Source organism: Aquarana catesbeiana, linkage group LG07, assembly GCF_042186555.1.
Source record: "Aquarana catesbeiana isolate 2022-GZ linkage group LG07, ASM4218655v1, whole genome shotgun sequence".
Classification (NCBI taxonomy): Eukaryota; Metazoa; Chordata; class Amphibia; order Anura; family Ranidae; genus Aquarana; species Aquarana catesbeiana.
In genome coordinates, this window is record NC_133330.1 from 218,232,048 (window position 1) to 218,249,060 (window position 17,013).

Genomic DNA, 17,013 nt, shown 5'->3' on the forward strand with positions numbered 1-17,013 from the left:
TATTGCATCTAATCCACAGACCTGGATCTGTGTGATAAGGAACATCATTGTTAAATGTTCTATGCATGCTAGGATGATAGTGTCAGTTTGGGTGAGGAATAGCAGTAACAGTAAAAAGCACATTAAAGAGCATCAGGGGTGACAGCAGGGGAGCAAGGACTCAGGGTCTCATGGCAACATCATAGTGCTGCAATAACATGCAACTCTGGCAGTGAGCAAGTTTATTTACGTCTTAGCTGAAGCCTGGAATAAGAGCAGACAGATCTACAGAAGCTGAGGGGAGCTGAGTCGCAAGGACCAACAAGTAAGTGGATGCTGATAATAGAATATGAGTTAATTTAAAAAGTCACAGGGCAAAAAGCAGCAACCCATGGCAACCAATCAAGAGTCATATTTGGAGCTTCTCTAAAGCTATTATAAGGTGAAATGTAATGAGATCTTGCACTTTTGATACAATTGTTCTTTGTGATGTCTAATTAAATAAGCCAGAAAGACAACTGCCATAGACTTCACATAGCAACTGAGTTTGAGGCCGATTGAAAATAGCTTTTTAACTCTGCCACTTCTGACATTGTACATCTCTTGCGATTATCAGTATGTTTCTCATATCCTAGAGGCTGATGATGTAGTCTGAGATATTTGTTAGCATTCAGGGAAATTTTCAAATTTGTTGGAAATTCATCAAGTGGTTCACAATTCATCACTATTCTGTGTGGAAGAGTGAAAGAGTAGCAAAAAGTAGCACACATGTACCAATGTCATTGTCAAGCAAGGATCTTAGCAGGTCCTAAACAGGAACAAGTCCCTTCAGAATAGGTAGATATCTAACTACACTTTTTTGGGGGGATATATCAGTCCAGTCATGATCTAGTTTACATCAACTGTACATGTTTGAATGGCACAAGCAGACATTTCCATGCATGTGCAGTAGGCTTGATGCCATCTTTATTCTGGGGCATGGGTATCACACGGTAGACTCACCCTAGGCACTATACTCCCTCCCTCTCTAGATCTGTTGGCTACAAAAGGCCAGAAGAACCAATTATTTTAAATTTGGGAATGCTTAGACTGTTTACATTTTTTTCTCAACCCACAATAAATAGGTACTATTGGCTGAAGAAAAAACAATATTGAGCATTTCTGAGCAACGGAAAATTGTTGTACAAATTGTAATTATCCAAACAGGTATTACAGAATATAGTTTTATCTATTTTGCAAGTTTAGAACAGTTTATGAAAATAGCATCTACTGGGTGTAAAAGATCCTTCACTGCTTTGCTTCACTGGGAGTTCTTCCATGGCTTTGTGACATGTTTTATAGGGCAGGGCATGAATAGCTTTAATGGGCTTAATAAATGGATACAATGGGAATGTAGTTAGCAATGTACAGATTTCTGGGTCTTCTATAGTTCTATACACTTCACAAAGGCACTGTTAGGGAAGGAATGAGGGTGCAAACTAAAGGTTAGTCTTTCAAAATAACACACTATTGAAAAAATAGCCAAGGTTCCTTTATTAGTTTTCCACTATGAAATCTTTGCACCAATATCTGTAGAATCACCTTCTTTGAATACAGTTTGGAAAGTTTTCAGGTCATAACTTTCAGATCAAAATACATTATGCATAAAATTATATCTCTGCAAGACATGTATTTGTTAACCTTTAGCATGACTCAGAATGTATATTCAAGTTGTTTGTTTGCTAGAACATTTAATGCTTTTACAGATTTTTCCAATGTTGTGTTAGATCCACCAGAATTTAAAATGCTGTCCAAAGGCTAATGTAAAATGCAGAGTTAAATGGTAACGCCAGGCTCCCCTGATACCTGGAAGTAGAATGAACTTACAAGTGCTGGATCCTGCTACAGAAGTACAACACTTGCTAATTTAACATACTGTGAACACTTTAGTGGCACCATAACAGTATATAGATACAATCTTAAGACCTACTAAACCCATTTTTTAATATTTTTATTGTCCTTCAACTTCCCATTGTAAAGTCCCATATGACCCTCCTCACATCTTCCTCTTGCCCAACAGTTCTCTGTGAAGGCATATTGGACTGGGAAAAATATGCTGTTCTGACGTTTCTTCATTTCACTGGGACAGCAGTTCTTCCACCAGAAAGAGCACCATTTTACTAATGGGAAAAGAAAAGAACTGTAGCGGTTTTTGGATCAGTTGGAGTGAGCCAGGGTGGCCATCTGGGATGAACTTCCATTTTGACCTTCTGCAGAATTGTCCCTGCAAACAGTCACTGGTGATAATTCTGAAAATAATTTATTCCTTTTATTCCTGTATTCTCTGTGGTCCAAACAGCTTGTCAATATTTAATGTTTTATACTGGGCATCTTTGACCATCTATCTTAGGCTTTGTGCTGAACTCTTTAAGTATATCCTATCTGTCATTTGTCAATTCTATCCAGGTCATGCTTGCTACTTTGGTTATGTTTTTGGGAAGCTTTCCAATAAGCTCCACTGTGAGCAAGAAAAAGTATCCTCCCTACCCTCTGTAATGGATTACTGAGGCTGTCATTCAGTTTCAAATATGACACTACACTAATGACACTACAATCCTGATAAGGTTTGAAATCTGACATTTTTCACAGCTGTATTGTATTTTGCCTTATTTTAGGAGACAAATACAGCAGACCTAAAAGCTTCCTAATAAATGAATTCACAAAACAATTATTTTTTAATTGACTTTATATATGCACTGCGCATAAGGTTGGTACTAGTGTACTAACACCATTGCCAGAAAACACTGTCCAAGTCTACTTAAACTGGGCATTCTGCAGGATGAGAGGTATTTTACAAGTGAGTAGTAGGCTTTTTAAGCTGTAAAAAAGATTTTATGTCCCAGTCTGGGAGATTTCCTATTGGAAAGTTGCTGAGGATATGTCTGTCACCATTCAAGATAGTGATTGACAGATGGCTGAGCGCTTCTCTTTATATGTGAAAACAAAAGAAACCCAGAAAAAGGAAATTAAATCAAAACCATGTAGGTCCACTAGGAGGCATATTGCATTAGACACATGACATTACTACCGAGTGGCAGAATTACTAATCGTAGTATAATATATTAAAATGGTTGTTGCGCCTATATTTGTATAAACAGCATGTTAACATTTACCCTGATTTCCTGCTTATATGATGGTATCAGACAGAACAAAAAGGAGGGGATATGTCCTCTATAAGAATAAAATAAAAAGTTATTTTCTAGCAACATGAGGAAGGCTTAGACAATAGATTAGCTATTGTTAGGTTAGGTTAGCTAATAGCTTAGGTTTTCATTCCAGAAGGGGAGATTTTTCGCAAGTCCTGTCTAAGGGACAGGTGTCATATAGTAGAGGAAGCAAAGAAATAATAGAATAGAAGCACAGATAGAATCTTAAAATCTGAGAGACACTAACCCCACCCTACTCCTTTTAAAACCTAAACAATATTTTGGTTGGAGTTGGATTTGGATTTGCTTTTCATTATTCTGTATACTGGAAGTATTTTTCCACTTTGGAACAAGAGTGAGGAGAATCTTTAAATAGAGTCACCAGCTCCATCTAAGAGAGGACATTTACTTTCTGTTGTGTTTCCAGGATGAGACACAGAAAGCTAAACATAAATGGCAGAGGTTTTAAAAAATCCCTATTCTATCTAAAATAAAAAAAAAATGGCTATAGATATACTTTATAGTGACTGATGGCTATGTTTTTCCAATTTAGCTTGGTAATGTGCAATTTTAATGTTTAGGTGACAAATGGAGGCAACCCATGAAACTGAGATAAGACGATGTATTTGTCCAAAGCCAAAGCCGCGCCAGAAGAAGTGTGAAGGTGATGGGATGAGATCTCTTTCAGAGACACCCATGCTTCTTTGTTCCCAGCGGTTTCAAGATCAAGGCCTGAGACGTAAAGCTATTTCTCAGGATGACATAAAAGCAAGAAGCCATTCTCGACCTAGTGCCATGGAAAGTAGACCTAATGATCCAGATCTTGATCTACACCCACAGCCTAGTCGATGTTTTTCGGCAGAAGAAGCAGTACGTGTCATCAAGTCTGTCTTGGATGAAGAGCTGAAGGGCTGTGTTTATGATGCCACCACAAGCCAACATAGAGCAATGCAGCTTGCAGAGTTAGTAAAGGCAGCAGTAAGAGATCTTGGGTATGAACGGTACAAACTTGTCTGCTTTGTTGCAATGGGTCCAGTATCACAAGGCACTATATATTGCTGCAGCAGAAGTGTGTGGAGTCCAAATTCAGATACATATGCAGAATATCTGTTTGAGAATAATTCTCTCTTTGCACTATGTGTTGTGTATGCTGGATACTATGAATGACACTGTCTAGAGTATGGGACATGGATTTTATTAAAGGGAACAGGAGCGCTTCTACCATTACAATAGAACATGCTATTTTAAAAGCAAACAATATGCAGAAATAAATGCTAAGGAATAATAAAGAAAAAACACCAGTGGCGGCTGGTGCTAAAAATTTTTTTTTGGGGGGGCGCAAACAAACTGAAAAATACTGACCCCCCCCCCCATCAATTGCAGCCTCACTGTGCCCATCAAATGCAGCCATTGTGCACATCAAACGCAGCCACTTGTGCCCATCAAACGCAGCCACTTGTGCCCATCATATGCAGCCACTGTGCTCATCATATGCAGCCACTTGTGTCCATCATGTGCAGCCATTTTGCCCATCATACGCAGCCATTGTGCCCATCAAACGCAGCCACTGTGCCCATCAAACGCAGCCACTGTGCCCATCAAACACAGCCAATTGTGCCCATCATATGCAGCCATTTGTGCCCATCATATGCAGCCACTTGTGCCCATCAAATTAAGCCACTGTGCCCATCATATGCAGCCACTGTGCCCATCATATGCAGCCACGTGTGCTCATCATATGCAGCCATGTGTGCTCATCATATGCAGCCACTTGTGCCCATCAAATGAACCCATTTGTGCCCATCATATACAGCCACTGTGCCCATCATATGCAGCCACTTGTGCTCATCATACGCAGCCACTGTGCCCATCATATGCAGCCACTGTGCCCATCATATGCAGCCACATGTGCCCATCATATGCAGCCACTTGTGCCCATCATATGCAGCCATTGTGCCCATCAAATGCAGTCACTGTGCCCATTATTTGCAGCCATTTATGCCCATCATATGCAGCCAATTGTGCCCATCAAATGCAGCCACTTGTTCCCAGTATATGCAGCCACTGTGCCCATCATATGCAGCCACCTGTGTCCATCATATGCAGCCACTTGCCCATCAAATGCAGCCACTTGTGCCCAGTATATGCAGCCACTGTGCCCAGTGACCCCCCCCCCCCCCACTCGTGGGGTTTGCAGCTCTGGCAGCACCCCACGCACGTGGATTGCGGCTCTGGTGGAAGCCCCCCGCCATAGGAATCCATGCGCCCGGCGTCTTGAAAGGGGCCAGGCACATGGATGGGGGGCGGCGCCCGCGCACCCACAGTGCACAGGCCACCACTGAAAGACACACTTTTATTTCAAAAAAACATTTGATCCACCTTAGCCCAAGAGGAACACTTGAAATAACTTTGCGGACTCAGGGAGCCCCTGCTAAAAAATACTCTGTCTACATCAGTGATACATTAGTGTGATGGTCAATGGGAAGAATGCTCCTTATGCTCGTGGTCATTAAGAAGAATTACACCCTTACAGATAGCTAAAAAGATCAATGGTGTTAGTGGGAAGTAGAAAATGCTCATTGCTCATGGACCCCCTAACAACCTCTGGAGGAACCTTAGGGTTCCAAGGAACTTTGCTTGAGAAACCCTGCTTTAGACATTCATACACATCAGATGTTACTTTATATCAGTATAGCACCAGGGGTGAATAGGGAGGCTAAAAGAGACTGGCAAATTATTTATGAAACTTAGAGTGAAGCCAAACAGAGAATGAACAAATTGCATGTAGCCCAATATTAGAGCTAACATTAGCAGGGGTGGAGCATCAATTAAAGAGTAATTTTAGAGATATACTGTAGATCAGACTACACAAATACTCAATCTTACTTATAAACTTCTAGAAAATTACCAATCTCAAATTTTATAATAAACTATATATGCTAAAATATAAACTCGCGCTGAATGGTGAAGAAAGTGTGAAAAAGAAAACTAAAGCAGCTGCCACACATAAAGTGCTACTCACTAGAGATGTAAATATAAAAAATGCGGCACTCACAAAACATGCAAGACTAAGTGTAAATATGTGCAGATATAAATAAACAAAGCAAGATTCCATATAAAATAAAGTCCAAAAATATTCCAAGTGTTCTAATCCACAATGGAGAAAAAAACTTTAGAAGTGCAGTGAACCACAGACGCTTCAGGACTTTTCAGGTGCAAATCAACACCCCCACATGTGTCCCCACTCACCAAATGGCGATGACCCCTAGCTTTGCAGTCTGGGGGTCACTTCAGACTTAAATGATGGTGTCCAGAGAAATTCAGGGGTAGTGATGTGCACTTCAGATCAACAGATTCTTATTGGAATTTTTCAACAGAATCACCAGGCACCAAAAGAAATAAAAAAATGGAATTGATAGTGAAAGTACCATTTAAAGGGTCTTTTATAACGCCCAGTGGGTGGGCGAAACATGTTGACGCATTTCCGGCGGCGCTGACGTAATTTCCTGCTCCATGGAATGCACTTCCTGGTTTCTGGAACGCACGCCATGAGCGGTGTCTGGATACATCTTTAATCCCCTTATATGCTTGTTTTTATCAGCTATTTTGTAAGTACCCACTTGTATGTGGAATAAATTCCTTTTAAACGGTACTTTCACTATCAGTTTCATTTTTTATTTCTTTTGGTGCCTGGCAATTTTGCTGAAAAATTCCAATAAGAATCTGTTGATCTGAAGTGCACATCACTACCCCTGAATTTCTCTGGACACCATCATTTAAGTCTGAAGCGACCCCCAGACTGCAAAGCTGGGGGTGATCGCCATTTGGTGAGTGGGGACACATGTGGGGGTATTGATTTACACCTGAAAAGTCCTGGAGCGTCTGTGGTTCAATCTCAGATTTTGTCCACACAATACTTTTAATTTTTAAATAAAATATTATTTTGTTGTAAATATGTGAAAAGTATATTCTTGTTTGTTGATGAGCTAAATAAAGACTTTGAATTAACCTTTTACCTCATGTGCTACTTTTGTTGTATAACACTCAGGATGATTACTCTAAGGCTGGCCATTCATGATTCATTTTTTTCATTTTGAACAAAAAAGTAAATTTCCCCATTCACACACTCAGTGTGGATGGGGGAATCCTTCCCGCTGTGGTATTGTATTCTGAAAGCGAGGAGCCTTCTCCACCGTCAGAATACAATAATCAGTGTTGTCGGCCATGGGCGTCCGTATGGGGGAGCAAGGGGGGAAAGTGCCCCCCCCTGGAGCAAGGTGTCCGCACAAGGGCACTCAGGGCCGATCCGAGGCGGGTGCCCAGGGTGCACCATGCCAAAGTGCCACAAGCTGCCGCAAAGGGGGGGGCACCGAGGCTGTGGCAGTCACCTACTGTTACATTCAGCAGCAGCGGCGCCGTCCCGACTCCCTAGACTCTCTTATTGCACCATCCACTGGCCCCGCTGCACTGGTTGCTAGACTCACCTGCGCCTGGCATCTAGCAACCAGTGATGTCACCTTAGGTGGCCCGAGGGGAGGCGCCAGCATTCAGAGCAGAGGAGGAACTTCTTCCTTCCTCGCGCCTGGTCAATTTTGGCTCCACCCACCTCCCCCATCTTCTCCAGGCAGCGCAGCTCAGAGTCTGAGGGAAGGAAGGGAGCACGCCTGAAGGGCTGAGTGTGAGCTGTCCACCTGCACCAGCACCTGCCTGAGGTAAGACAGCCTGTGTCTATGTTCTGGAGTTCATCTATCAGCACTACTTGTATAATTGCGGTCAAGGTGTTAAATGTATTATTTCATGATAGATATGTGGGAGAGATCATTGCTAACCTTCTAAAAATGTTCTTTACCTGGCTGTAATGCTGACCCTTTGGGTCTGAATGCTTTTTAAGCCAGAGCCTGTATGCACATCAGAAAAGTTTAAGGGAAGTTAAAAATTCTTATCTGCATGCCTCCTCTGGGTTAATAATTATATAAAAATTGGAACAACAGAGCTATGGTGCTGGTATTTTCAGAAAGAAAAGTCAGTAGTGGAAACCACTGTAAACATAAAAACATTAGAAATTGCTAATCAGACAATGGCAGCTTGATCCTTCTATTAAGCTTTTGCATCAGGTTTCTCAAACCTTTGCCTGCCTGTGCTTTATGTGAAAATAACTAAGCCCCTCATATTAATGACATTGTGGAAAAGGGGCAGGGCATGGGTGACCTTAAAATAATGCCCCCCCTGAAAATCGCTCTGTGCCCATGTTGCCGGCCATAGCCGACTGCACTGATCATTCGGGAAAACCTGACAAGCTGTTTGTACACAAGTCCATTAATAGATTGACTTGTACAACCAGCCCAACCATACATGGATGGAAATTTGGCTGGATCCACTGTCAGAACACAATAGTACAGCAAGAGTGATACCCCCATCCACCTTGAATGTGTGGATGGGAGAATCAGATAATTATTTTTTCATTCAACCCACTGGTTGAAAAAAAAAAAATGTATGGGCTGCCTTAGCGATAGTTCTCTTACGTTTATTTTTTTATATCTCCTGCAGTCACCATGGTCGGTTCTCTGACTGAAACCCGCACCACCATTTTGAAAAAAAAAAAAAAAAAACACCTTACTGGTCATCAGCTTCTTCCTTGATCTGTGCTAGCCACTTGGCGACATCTATACCTAATCTTGTTCATGCAATGCGTGAGAACTGGCTCAGCTTAATATGCTCAATAGGAAGCTGTGCCAGATCTCACACGACTCATGAGAAAGATCCATCATGCGTGTGTGCCATATGAGATCTGGCATAGTTTGTTATTGCAGAATAACAAACGATTCCAAATCTTGTGCAACCGGAAGAAAAAAGGAGCTTAGAGAAAATTTATGGTCAAAGCATATACTTTTCTTAATTGTAACAGCAATACAAACAATAGTTATTTCTGACAATCCAACATTAGTTTAGTTGAAAAATCTCCTTTTTACGTTGTGGGTGCTGCCTGCCTGCTGGCCATCTCTTTGATCAACTTCCTGGATTCCTTGCATGCTTTGTAGCGTCTCCTCTGCTGTTCACTGTTTGTAAGGACTACATATCCCATGGTACCTTGCTGCCTACAAGCAGTGATTCCTGTACTGACTCCTCCTCCTGAAATTCCTCCTCTCAGCACCTCTATAGGTTAGAAGGCAGGCTCTATGAAATGTGTTACACAGCAGTGCTTAGCCATGCGGTATAGTGAATACGTGTCATAGAATTAAAGGAAGTAAATGTGTTGGGATCTTCACAAAGTAAGTTTAAAGTAGAAGTCTGGGCTAATACTATCTAAGCATGAAACCTGCTTCCACCCCAATTCTAAGCCCTTTACTAAGAGCCACCCCACCATCAGAAGTTGAGTCCCCCACTCTCCCTTACATCCCAGTGCACCCCCCTTTCCTTATGCTGCTGCTGGGAAGAAGCTGGATGCATTGCTTAAAAGCAGAAAGTAAGGGTCTGGAGGAGGAGCAGAGGAGGGCTAGAGCTCTCCTGCAGCTGCAGGAGAGGTGCGAGGGCCACATGAAATGGCCTGGAGGGCTGGATTCGGCCCGCGGGCCTTGTGTTTGACACCTGTGTTGTAGAGGAAATATGTGTATACTTACCTATTCTCAGGGCTCTCCAGTCACATGTTTGGCTCCCAGCACCAAATTCAGGGGAGAGGAGGGACAGCGGACAACGGATGCCCAATATTAAGACTATAGGTGACGTCACCGGTCGCTGGCGTGATCATGTGACCGGACTGGAGCACCCTTAGATTAGGGTTATACACATCTTTCCTTGCAGGATAGTTAGCATACAGCTTAGAATTGGGCTGGGAGCAGGTTTAAGCTTAGATAGTATTAGCCTAGACTTCTACTTTAAAAACTTAAAGATTGTTCAGAGTAATAGGAGTACGCTAGAAATAATTAAAACAGAATATGAAAATTAATAAATGAGTTTCCATTTTGACCCTAAATACATTTTAAGTAAAAACTCTTTTATTAAATACAATAAGAGGATCTGAAAGAGAAAACTATAACTGGGTGTGCCACATCCCAGACACCTGTAAGAAGAAAGGAGGATACCCCTAAATTGGGACTTTTAAGGCACTACCACCATGAGAAAAAGATTTATATAAATGTAGAAATTTTATTACAAAAGAAACACATATCAAGTAGAAATATATATAATAATAGTACATAGATACTTATAGATGTGGATACAGAATAAAAACCCATCAATGACAATTAAACATATCTCTCTGAACCAGATGCGCTTCGGAAAAATCCTTTCCTTCATCAGGGTTCTTTATGGAGAAATTATTATCTAGGGAGTTGCAGAATACAAAAGAATTCGTTTTTTGGGGGTCCAAACAGAAAAAAAATAAAAGCAAAGGCACATAAATGAGAGGGCTGACTTCAAAGATTAAATCCGTAGATGTGACAAAGGCTGTATAGGAAGACCTACCTAAGCACAAAAATACCAACATGTACCGGAAGGTAGACTGGTCAGTATATAAGGTGTAGAGGGTACTGTAGACCGTCCCAAGACAGCTAGAGTGTCCATATGGCCAGGTGAAGGGGTCATAGGAGAGTATATGCAAAGAGAAAAGAAAGGGGAGACAATGGCAACAAGACCAATGGTGTTAATGAACATCCAAAATCAAAAGGACAAAAGGATGTAAAGTCAAGAAAGTTTTTGATAAAGTCCCACTTACTAGTACACAACTCTCAGCACAGATCTCTCCAGATCGTCCACACCGATGCCATGTCTGATAATGAATAAGCAGGGTTATTTATAGCCCCACTCATGCAGCCCTTGCTGTTTTCAAGTTGAAATCAGCTGAAAAGAATGTGCCTGTGCCGGAAGTTCGCAGCGGGCCCCCTGAGCTTCGGCCGCGCCCAGCCTCCACGAGGCGCCAACGCCGGCGACCTCCCGCTCATGCGCGACAACCAAGCTGGAGCGCAGGGGCAGGTAGACTCCATGGAGAGGTGCACCGCGGTCGAATCCCACCGACGCACACACCCTGGGGAGAGTCAAAAAATGACTGGCCCAGGACTAGAGGTGAGGAGATACAACGATGAAAAAAAGACTCCTCACTATGTGTCCTCGTAGAGGACATCCTGGCCGCGCTGAGCACGCACATATGAATCAATGCTCCATCAATATTTCCACTGGTAGTAAAAAATGACAAAACAAATGCCAAAAAAAATCAGAAATTACAATCCCCTGGAAAAACGCACATGTATAGTGTGCAGGCCACAGGGGATTGACACCAATAGATACTACCCATTGCCTGCCCCCCAACTGTGCCTAATGAAATTAAACAGTGGAAATTAGGATTATACTATAGTTTCCCAATGAACAAACGATGCGTGTAGGAGCCACATGCGAAGGTACAGACACAGGAACATAACATGGCAATAACAAACAAACATGGGAACAATATCAGTGCATAAATTAGTATATTTACCACACTACCTCCTTATATAATAGAATCTAAAGAGGGTGGAAAAAGAAAACTAAAGATCAAAAAAGTTGAAAAATTAGATTATACTGCATTGCAACACAGGCATATAATGTCAAAAACCCAGGGGTGGGGGAACAAAGATCAGTCCCACTCCTTTGTTAAAAAGTATGGAGAAATGTTCCTATTTCTCCATACCCCCAGAGTTGAAGCCCTCCAAGAATGGTTTTATTAAATACATAGCTTGATGTTTTGGGAATGGCATGCAGAGCTCTATGTTTTTTTGTGTTTGCGGGGCTAAAGGTCAAGACTAAACATAATTGTTCTTTCTATAAGCACACATACATGAAACTAAGGAAAACTGATAGGTAGATGCCTCCTGTATTATCCCAAGGCTAGCAAAACAATCATGTTCCTCAGCAACTAAACGGGTTAGGTGAACAATGTTTCACCTTAAAGTGGTTATAAAGGCAAAAAGTTTTTTTTTTTACCTCAATGCATCTCTCTTCTCATAGGAGACTAGACAGCAGTGGGAGCCATTGGTTTCTGCTGCTGTCAATCAAATCATGTGATGAGGGAAAACTCGAAGAAGAGGAGGAGCCAAGATAGCATTTGGGGGACCATCCAACTGTTATTTGGAGGGGGGAAAAAAAACCTTTACCATTACTTTAAGGTGGAGGCAGATCACATGATTCCATGACTCTGCAGGCATATGTAAAAGAAAAAATATTTCAGCTTTGTATGCATTAATATATTATCAAATGTACTGTATGAATGAAAGCAGTGTAAGTACCTGAATGTGATCTGTTATCAGCCTCCTGCAGTCCCTGCACAGAAAGCTCACACTGGAAGACAGAGCTACTGCAATTAGTCAGCTGTACCACTGTTCATGTGCTGTGTATACATCCTTTATGTGTATGTAATCTTTGTATTTAGCTGATTGCCTGGAGTTTGGCTTTAAGTGTAATACATTGCTGTTAGCGTTAATGGCTTAAAGCCAAATTTTAAGCTGCTTACAGTTGTGTTAAAAAGTAATAACAGTGTGTTTAACCACCTCACCCCTGGAAGGATTTACCCCCTTCCTGACCAGAACACTTTTTACAATTTGGCACTGCGCTGCTTTAATTGGTAATTGCACGGTCATGCAATGCTGTACCCAAACAAAATTTGCATTTTTTTTTTCTTGCACAAAGTTGTCACTAAATGATATATTGCTCAAACATGCCATGGACATATGTGAAATTACATCCCAAAATACATTCTGCTGCTTCTCCTGAGTATGGGGAGTATGGGGATACCACATGTGAGACTTTTTGGGAGCCTAGCCACGTACAGGAACCCAAAAACCAAGCACCGCCTTCAGGCTTTCTTTGTGTAAAAAAAATTAAAAAACTGTAATTTTCCCAAAACTTGTGGCAAAATACCTCTCAGCAAATAGCTTGGGGTGTCTACTTTACAAAATGGGGTCGGGGGGGGGGGGGGGGGGTGTTTGTGCTATCTGGGCATTTTACGGCCTCCAAACCTGTGATAGGTAGCAAGGAAGTGAAATCACCATTTTACGCCTTTAGAAAGCCTGAAGGCAGTGATTGGTTTTCGGGGTCCTGTACACGGCTAGGCTCCCAAAAAGTTTCACACATGTGGTATCCCCGTACTCAGGAGAAGCAGCAGAATGCATTTTGGGGTGAAATTCCACATATGCCCATGGCATGTTTGAGCCATATATCATTTAGTGACAACTTTGTGCAAAAAAAGTTGTGGCAAAATATAAAATATTCCATGGACTCAACATGCCTAGCAGCAAATAGCTTGGGGTGTCTACTTTCCAAAATGGGGTCATTTTGGGGGTGGGGGGGGGGGGTGGGGGGGGTTTGAACTATCCTGGCATTTTATGCACAACATTTATAAGCTTATGTCACACATCACCCACTCTTCTAACCACTTGAAGACAAAGCCCTTTCTGACACTTTTTGTTTACATGAAAAAATATATTTTCTTTGCTAGAAAATTACTTTGAACACCCAAACATTATATACCGTATTTATCGGCATATAACACGCACCGGCGTATAACACGCACCCTAAGTTTAGGAGGGAATTTTAAGGAAAAAAAAACTTTTAGGAGGGAAGTTTAAGGGAAAAAAAAACTTACATTTAAATGCCCATCATTGCAGCCTTGTCAGTGCAGCCTTGTCAGTGCAGCCATGTCAGTGCAGCCTTGTCAGTGCAGCCTTGTCAGTGCAGCCTTGTCAGTGCAACCTTCCCCAGTGTCCTTTGCAGCCTTATCCCAGTGCAGCCTTGCCCCAGTGCAGCCTAATCCCAGTGCAGCCTTGCCCCAGTGCAGCCTTGCAGCTCGCAGTTTGAAAATCCTGTGATCTCCTGCGATCCTGAGCTTCAAAATCACCGACCGCGATTTGAAAATGGCGCCGCCGGCGCCGAAATACACAGAGCCGGTCCTCGGCGGCTCTCGTTCACTTTCGGCTCCACTCGTAGTCCCGCCCGGGATGGGCGTGACTGTGAGCGGAGCTATCCGAACCTAGCCGAGTACACTCGGCTAGGTTCGGGCGGCTCTCAAGTGAAGCCGAAAGTGGCAGAGAAGAGCCGAGGACCGGCGCTGTGTATTTCGGTGCCGGCGGCGCCATTTTCAAATCGCGGTCGGCGATTTTGAAGCTCAGGATCGCAGGGGATCGGCATACAACACGCACCCGCGATTTTCCCCTGATTTTAGGGGAAAAAAGTGCGTGTTATATGCCGATAAATACGGTATTTTCTTAAAGAAAAGGCCCTACAGATTAAAATGGTGGCTGTTGCAATTTTTTTTCACACAGTATTTGCAAAGCGATTTTTCAAATGCAATTTTTTTGGAAAAAAACACTTTTTTAAATTTTAATGCACTAAAACACACTATATTGCCCAAATGTTTGATGGAATAAAAAAAGATGATCTTATGCCGAGTACATGGATACCAAACACGACATGCTTAAAAATTGCGCAAAACGTGCAGCGTTGAAAAACATACCTTTTTCAAAGCCTTTAAAAGCTTTTACAGGTTACCACTTTAGATTTACAGAGGAGTTCTACTGCTAAAATTACTTCCCTCGATCTGACGTTCGCGGTGATATCTCATATGCATGGTGAAATTGCTGTTTACATACGACACAAGACCGACGCTTGCGTTCGCCTTTGCACGTGAGCACAGGGGGACAGGGGTGGTTTTTTTTTTTATTTTTTTTTTATTATTATTAATTTTGCTTTTTTATTTTATTTTTAAACTGTTCCTTTCATTTTTTTAAATCATTTTTATTGTTATCTCAGGGAATGTAAATATTTCCAATGATAGCACTAGGTAGTGACAGGTACTCTTTTTTTATCTTTCAATGTTTTTATTGAAAAAGAAGGTAACAAAGTACAAAATAGCCAGTCACATAGGCAGATTGATATTAAATTATCAAAACAGTACATTCTAATACGGAAATAATTAAGATAGATTCGTATTACTTGTTCTCCACCTACTATGGTAACATAACATAAAAAATGCAGCAAACATCCAGATATCGGTGGAGTTTGACGATAGCCTCTCAATTATGAGCTGGATAAGTCCTTTGTGAGGGAATGGCACAGATCCAGAGTCACGGGACATCCCGGACATGGTCTTTGGGACAATTCCAGGTCTCATAATCATAGAGGATCGTATATAAGATCATCTATATTGTATCAGAATTTCCGGAGATGTGAGAATAAGAGAAAAAAAAACAAAACAAAAAGAAGAGAGAAGAGGAGGGAAGAAAGAAAGAAATGAAAGAAGAAAAGTGAAATGGGGAGGGAGAGGGTCGTCCTGGAGTTCGCTATGGAGTAGAAATATAGTCAATCCATGGGTCCCATATCTTATTAAATTTCTTGACTTTATTACTGAGAATGTGAGTGAGTTTATCATTGATCATAATCCAATTAAGTTTATTTTTAACCTGATCAAGAGGGATAACCTACTGCTTCCAATGTCTTGCAATTGTAATTCTTGCTGCCAGTAATATATATGTAATCAGCTTTACTGATTGTTTGGGTGTTTCATCAGGCAATGTATGGAAAAGGGCAACTACAGGAGATCTGCAAATGTTTACCCCCGTCACTGAATTGATCAAGTTAAAAATTTGAATCCAAAATCTGGTTACGAGGGGGCATTGCCACCAAATATGGTACATCGTCCCCAACTGACCACAGTGTCGGAAACAGTTTGGTGAAGTAGAAGGATGCATTTTAGCTACTCTGGTGGGTACCAGGTACCAACGTAGAAGCGTTTTGTAATTAGCCTCTATCAGAGTAGTATTAATTGAGACTTTGGATAGCTGAAAAGCAAGATCCTGCCATTCAGTGAGGTCAAAAGTTAGATCCAAATCCCTTTGCCATTGTACCATATATGCAAGTTTGAATCTGGTTCAGTGAGGGAAATATATATCGCAGAGATCCGACCCCTCTGAAAGCCTCTGGCTTGACAAGTTAATTCAAATGTTGTAAGTGTAAGGGGGCCCACTACTTGGTTAAGTTTAGATCTGGCAAACGAATTTGGTTATACTGAAATATTTCACTAGGGGGCATTAGAAACTCATCTTTAAAATATTGTATCGTGTGTAATTGATCCCCGTTCAGGAAGTCTCCAATTCTCAGTAGCCCATTATTGAGCCACCACTGAAACATTTGTGGGGTCAAACCATGTGAAAACTCCGGATTGCAGAAAGTGGGAGCTGGTGGTGTGTGAGGGGATGATAAGGAACTGCGATTGCGTGTTCTGTCCCATACTGCTAGGGAATGTGATAAGGTGGGGCATAATATAGGTGGGTGTCGACGATTAGGAAGCCACATTAATGACCCTATAGCTAGCGGATGACAGGCAAGTGCTTCTATAGAGACCCAAAGAGGAATTGAACCCTTAGCTGTGGTATAGGCTAATTGGGCTATTTGAGCCGATTGGTAATATGCCTGCAGGTTGGGGAGATCAAGCCCCCCATAGGTTTTGGTGTGTAAAGTGTACGTCTTTGTATCCGAGGTCTGGTATGACCCCATATGAACCGCATAACCTCAGCCTGTAGACGCTGTATGTCTCCCCTCGGAACTGCCACCGGTAAAGTCCTAAAGTAGTAAAGGAGTCTCGGTAACCACGTCATTTTTATTGAATTGATTCTTCCAAACCATGAGAGGGAGTAGTCTGCCCAACAACGAAGATCCTCCCTGAGTTTTTTAAATAATGGGGGATAATTTGGCCGATATATGGTTTCTATAGATGAAGTCAATTGAATTCCTAGATACGGAAGAGAACCAAGATTCCATTTAATGTTAAATTTATTTAGGAGAATTTGCACCTCAGCAAGGGGTAGTGATATGTTAAAAGCAACTGTTT

General features: G+C 41.8%; 1 protein-coding gene across 1 annotated transcript; it reads left to right on the top strand.

The window, feature by feature from the left end:
- Window positions 1-3,529: 3,529 nt before the first annotated feature.
- Window positions 3,530-5,201, top strand: LOC141102527 (dynein light chain Tctex-type 5-A-like). The gene has a single exon (XM_073591456.1). It carries the CDS (start codon window positions 3,753-3,755, stop codon window positions 4,329-4,331), a length of 579 nt encoding a protein of 192 aa, XP_073447557.1. The 5' UTR covers window positions 3,530-3,752; the 3' UTR covers window positions 4,332-5,201.
- The last annotated feature ends 11,812 nt before the right edge of the window (window positions 5,202-17,013 follow it).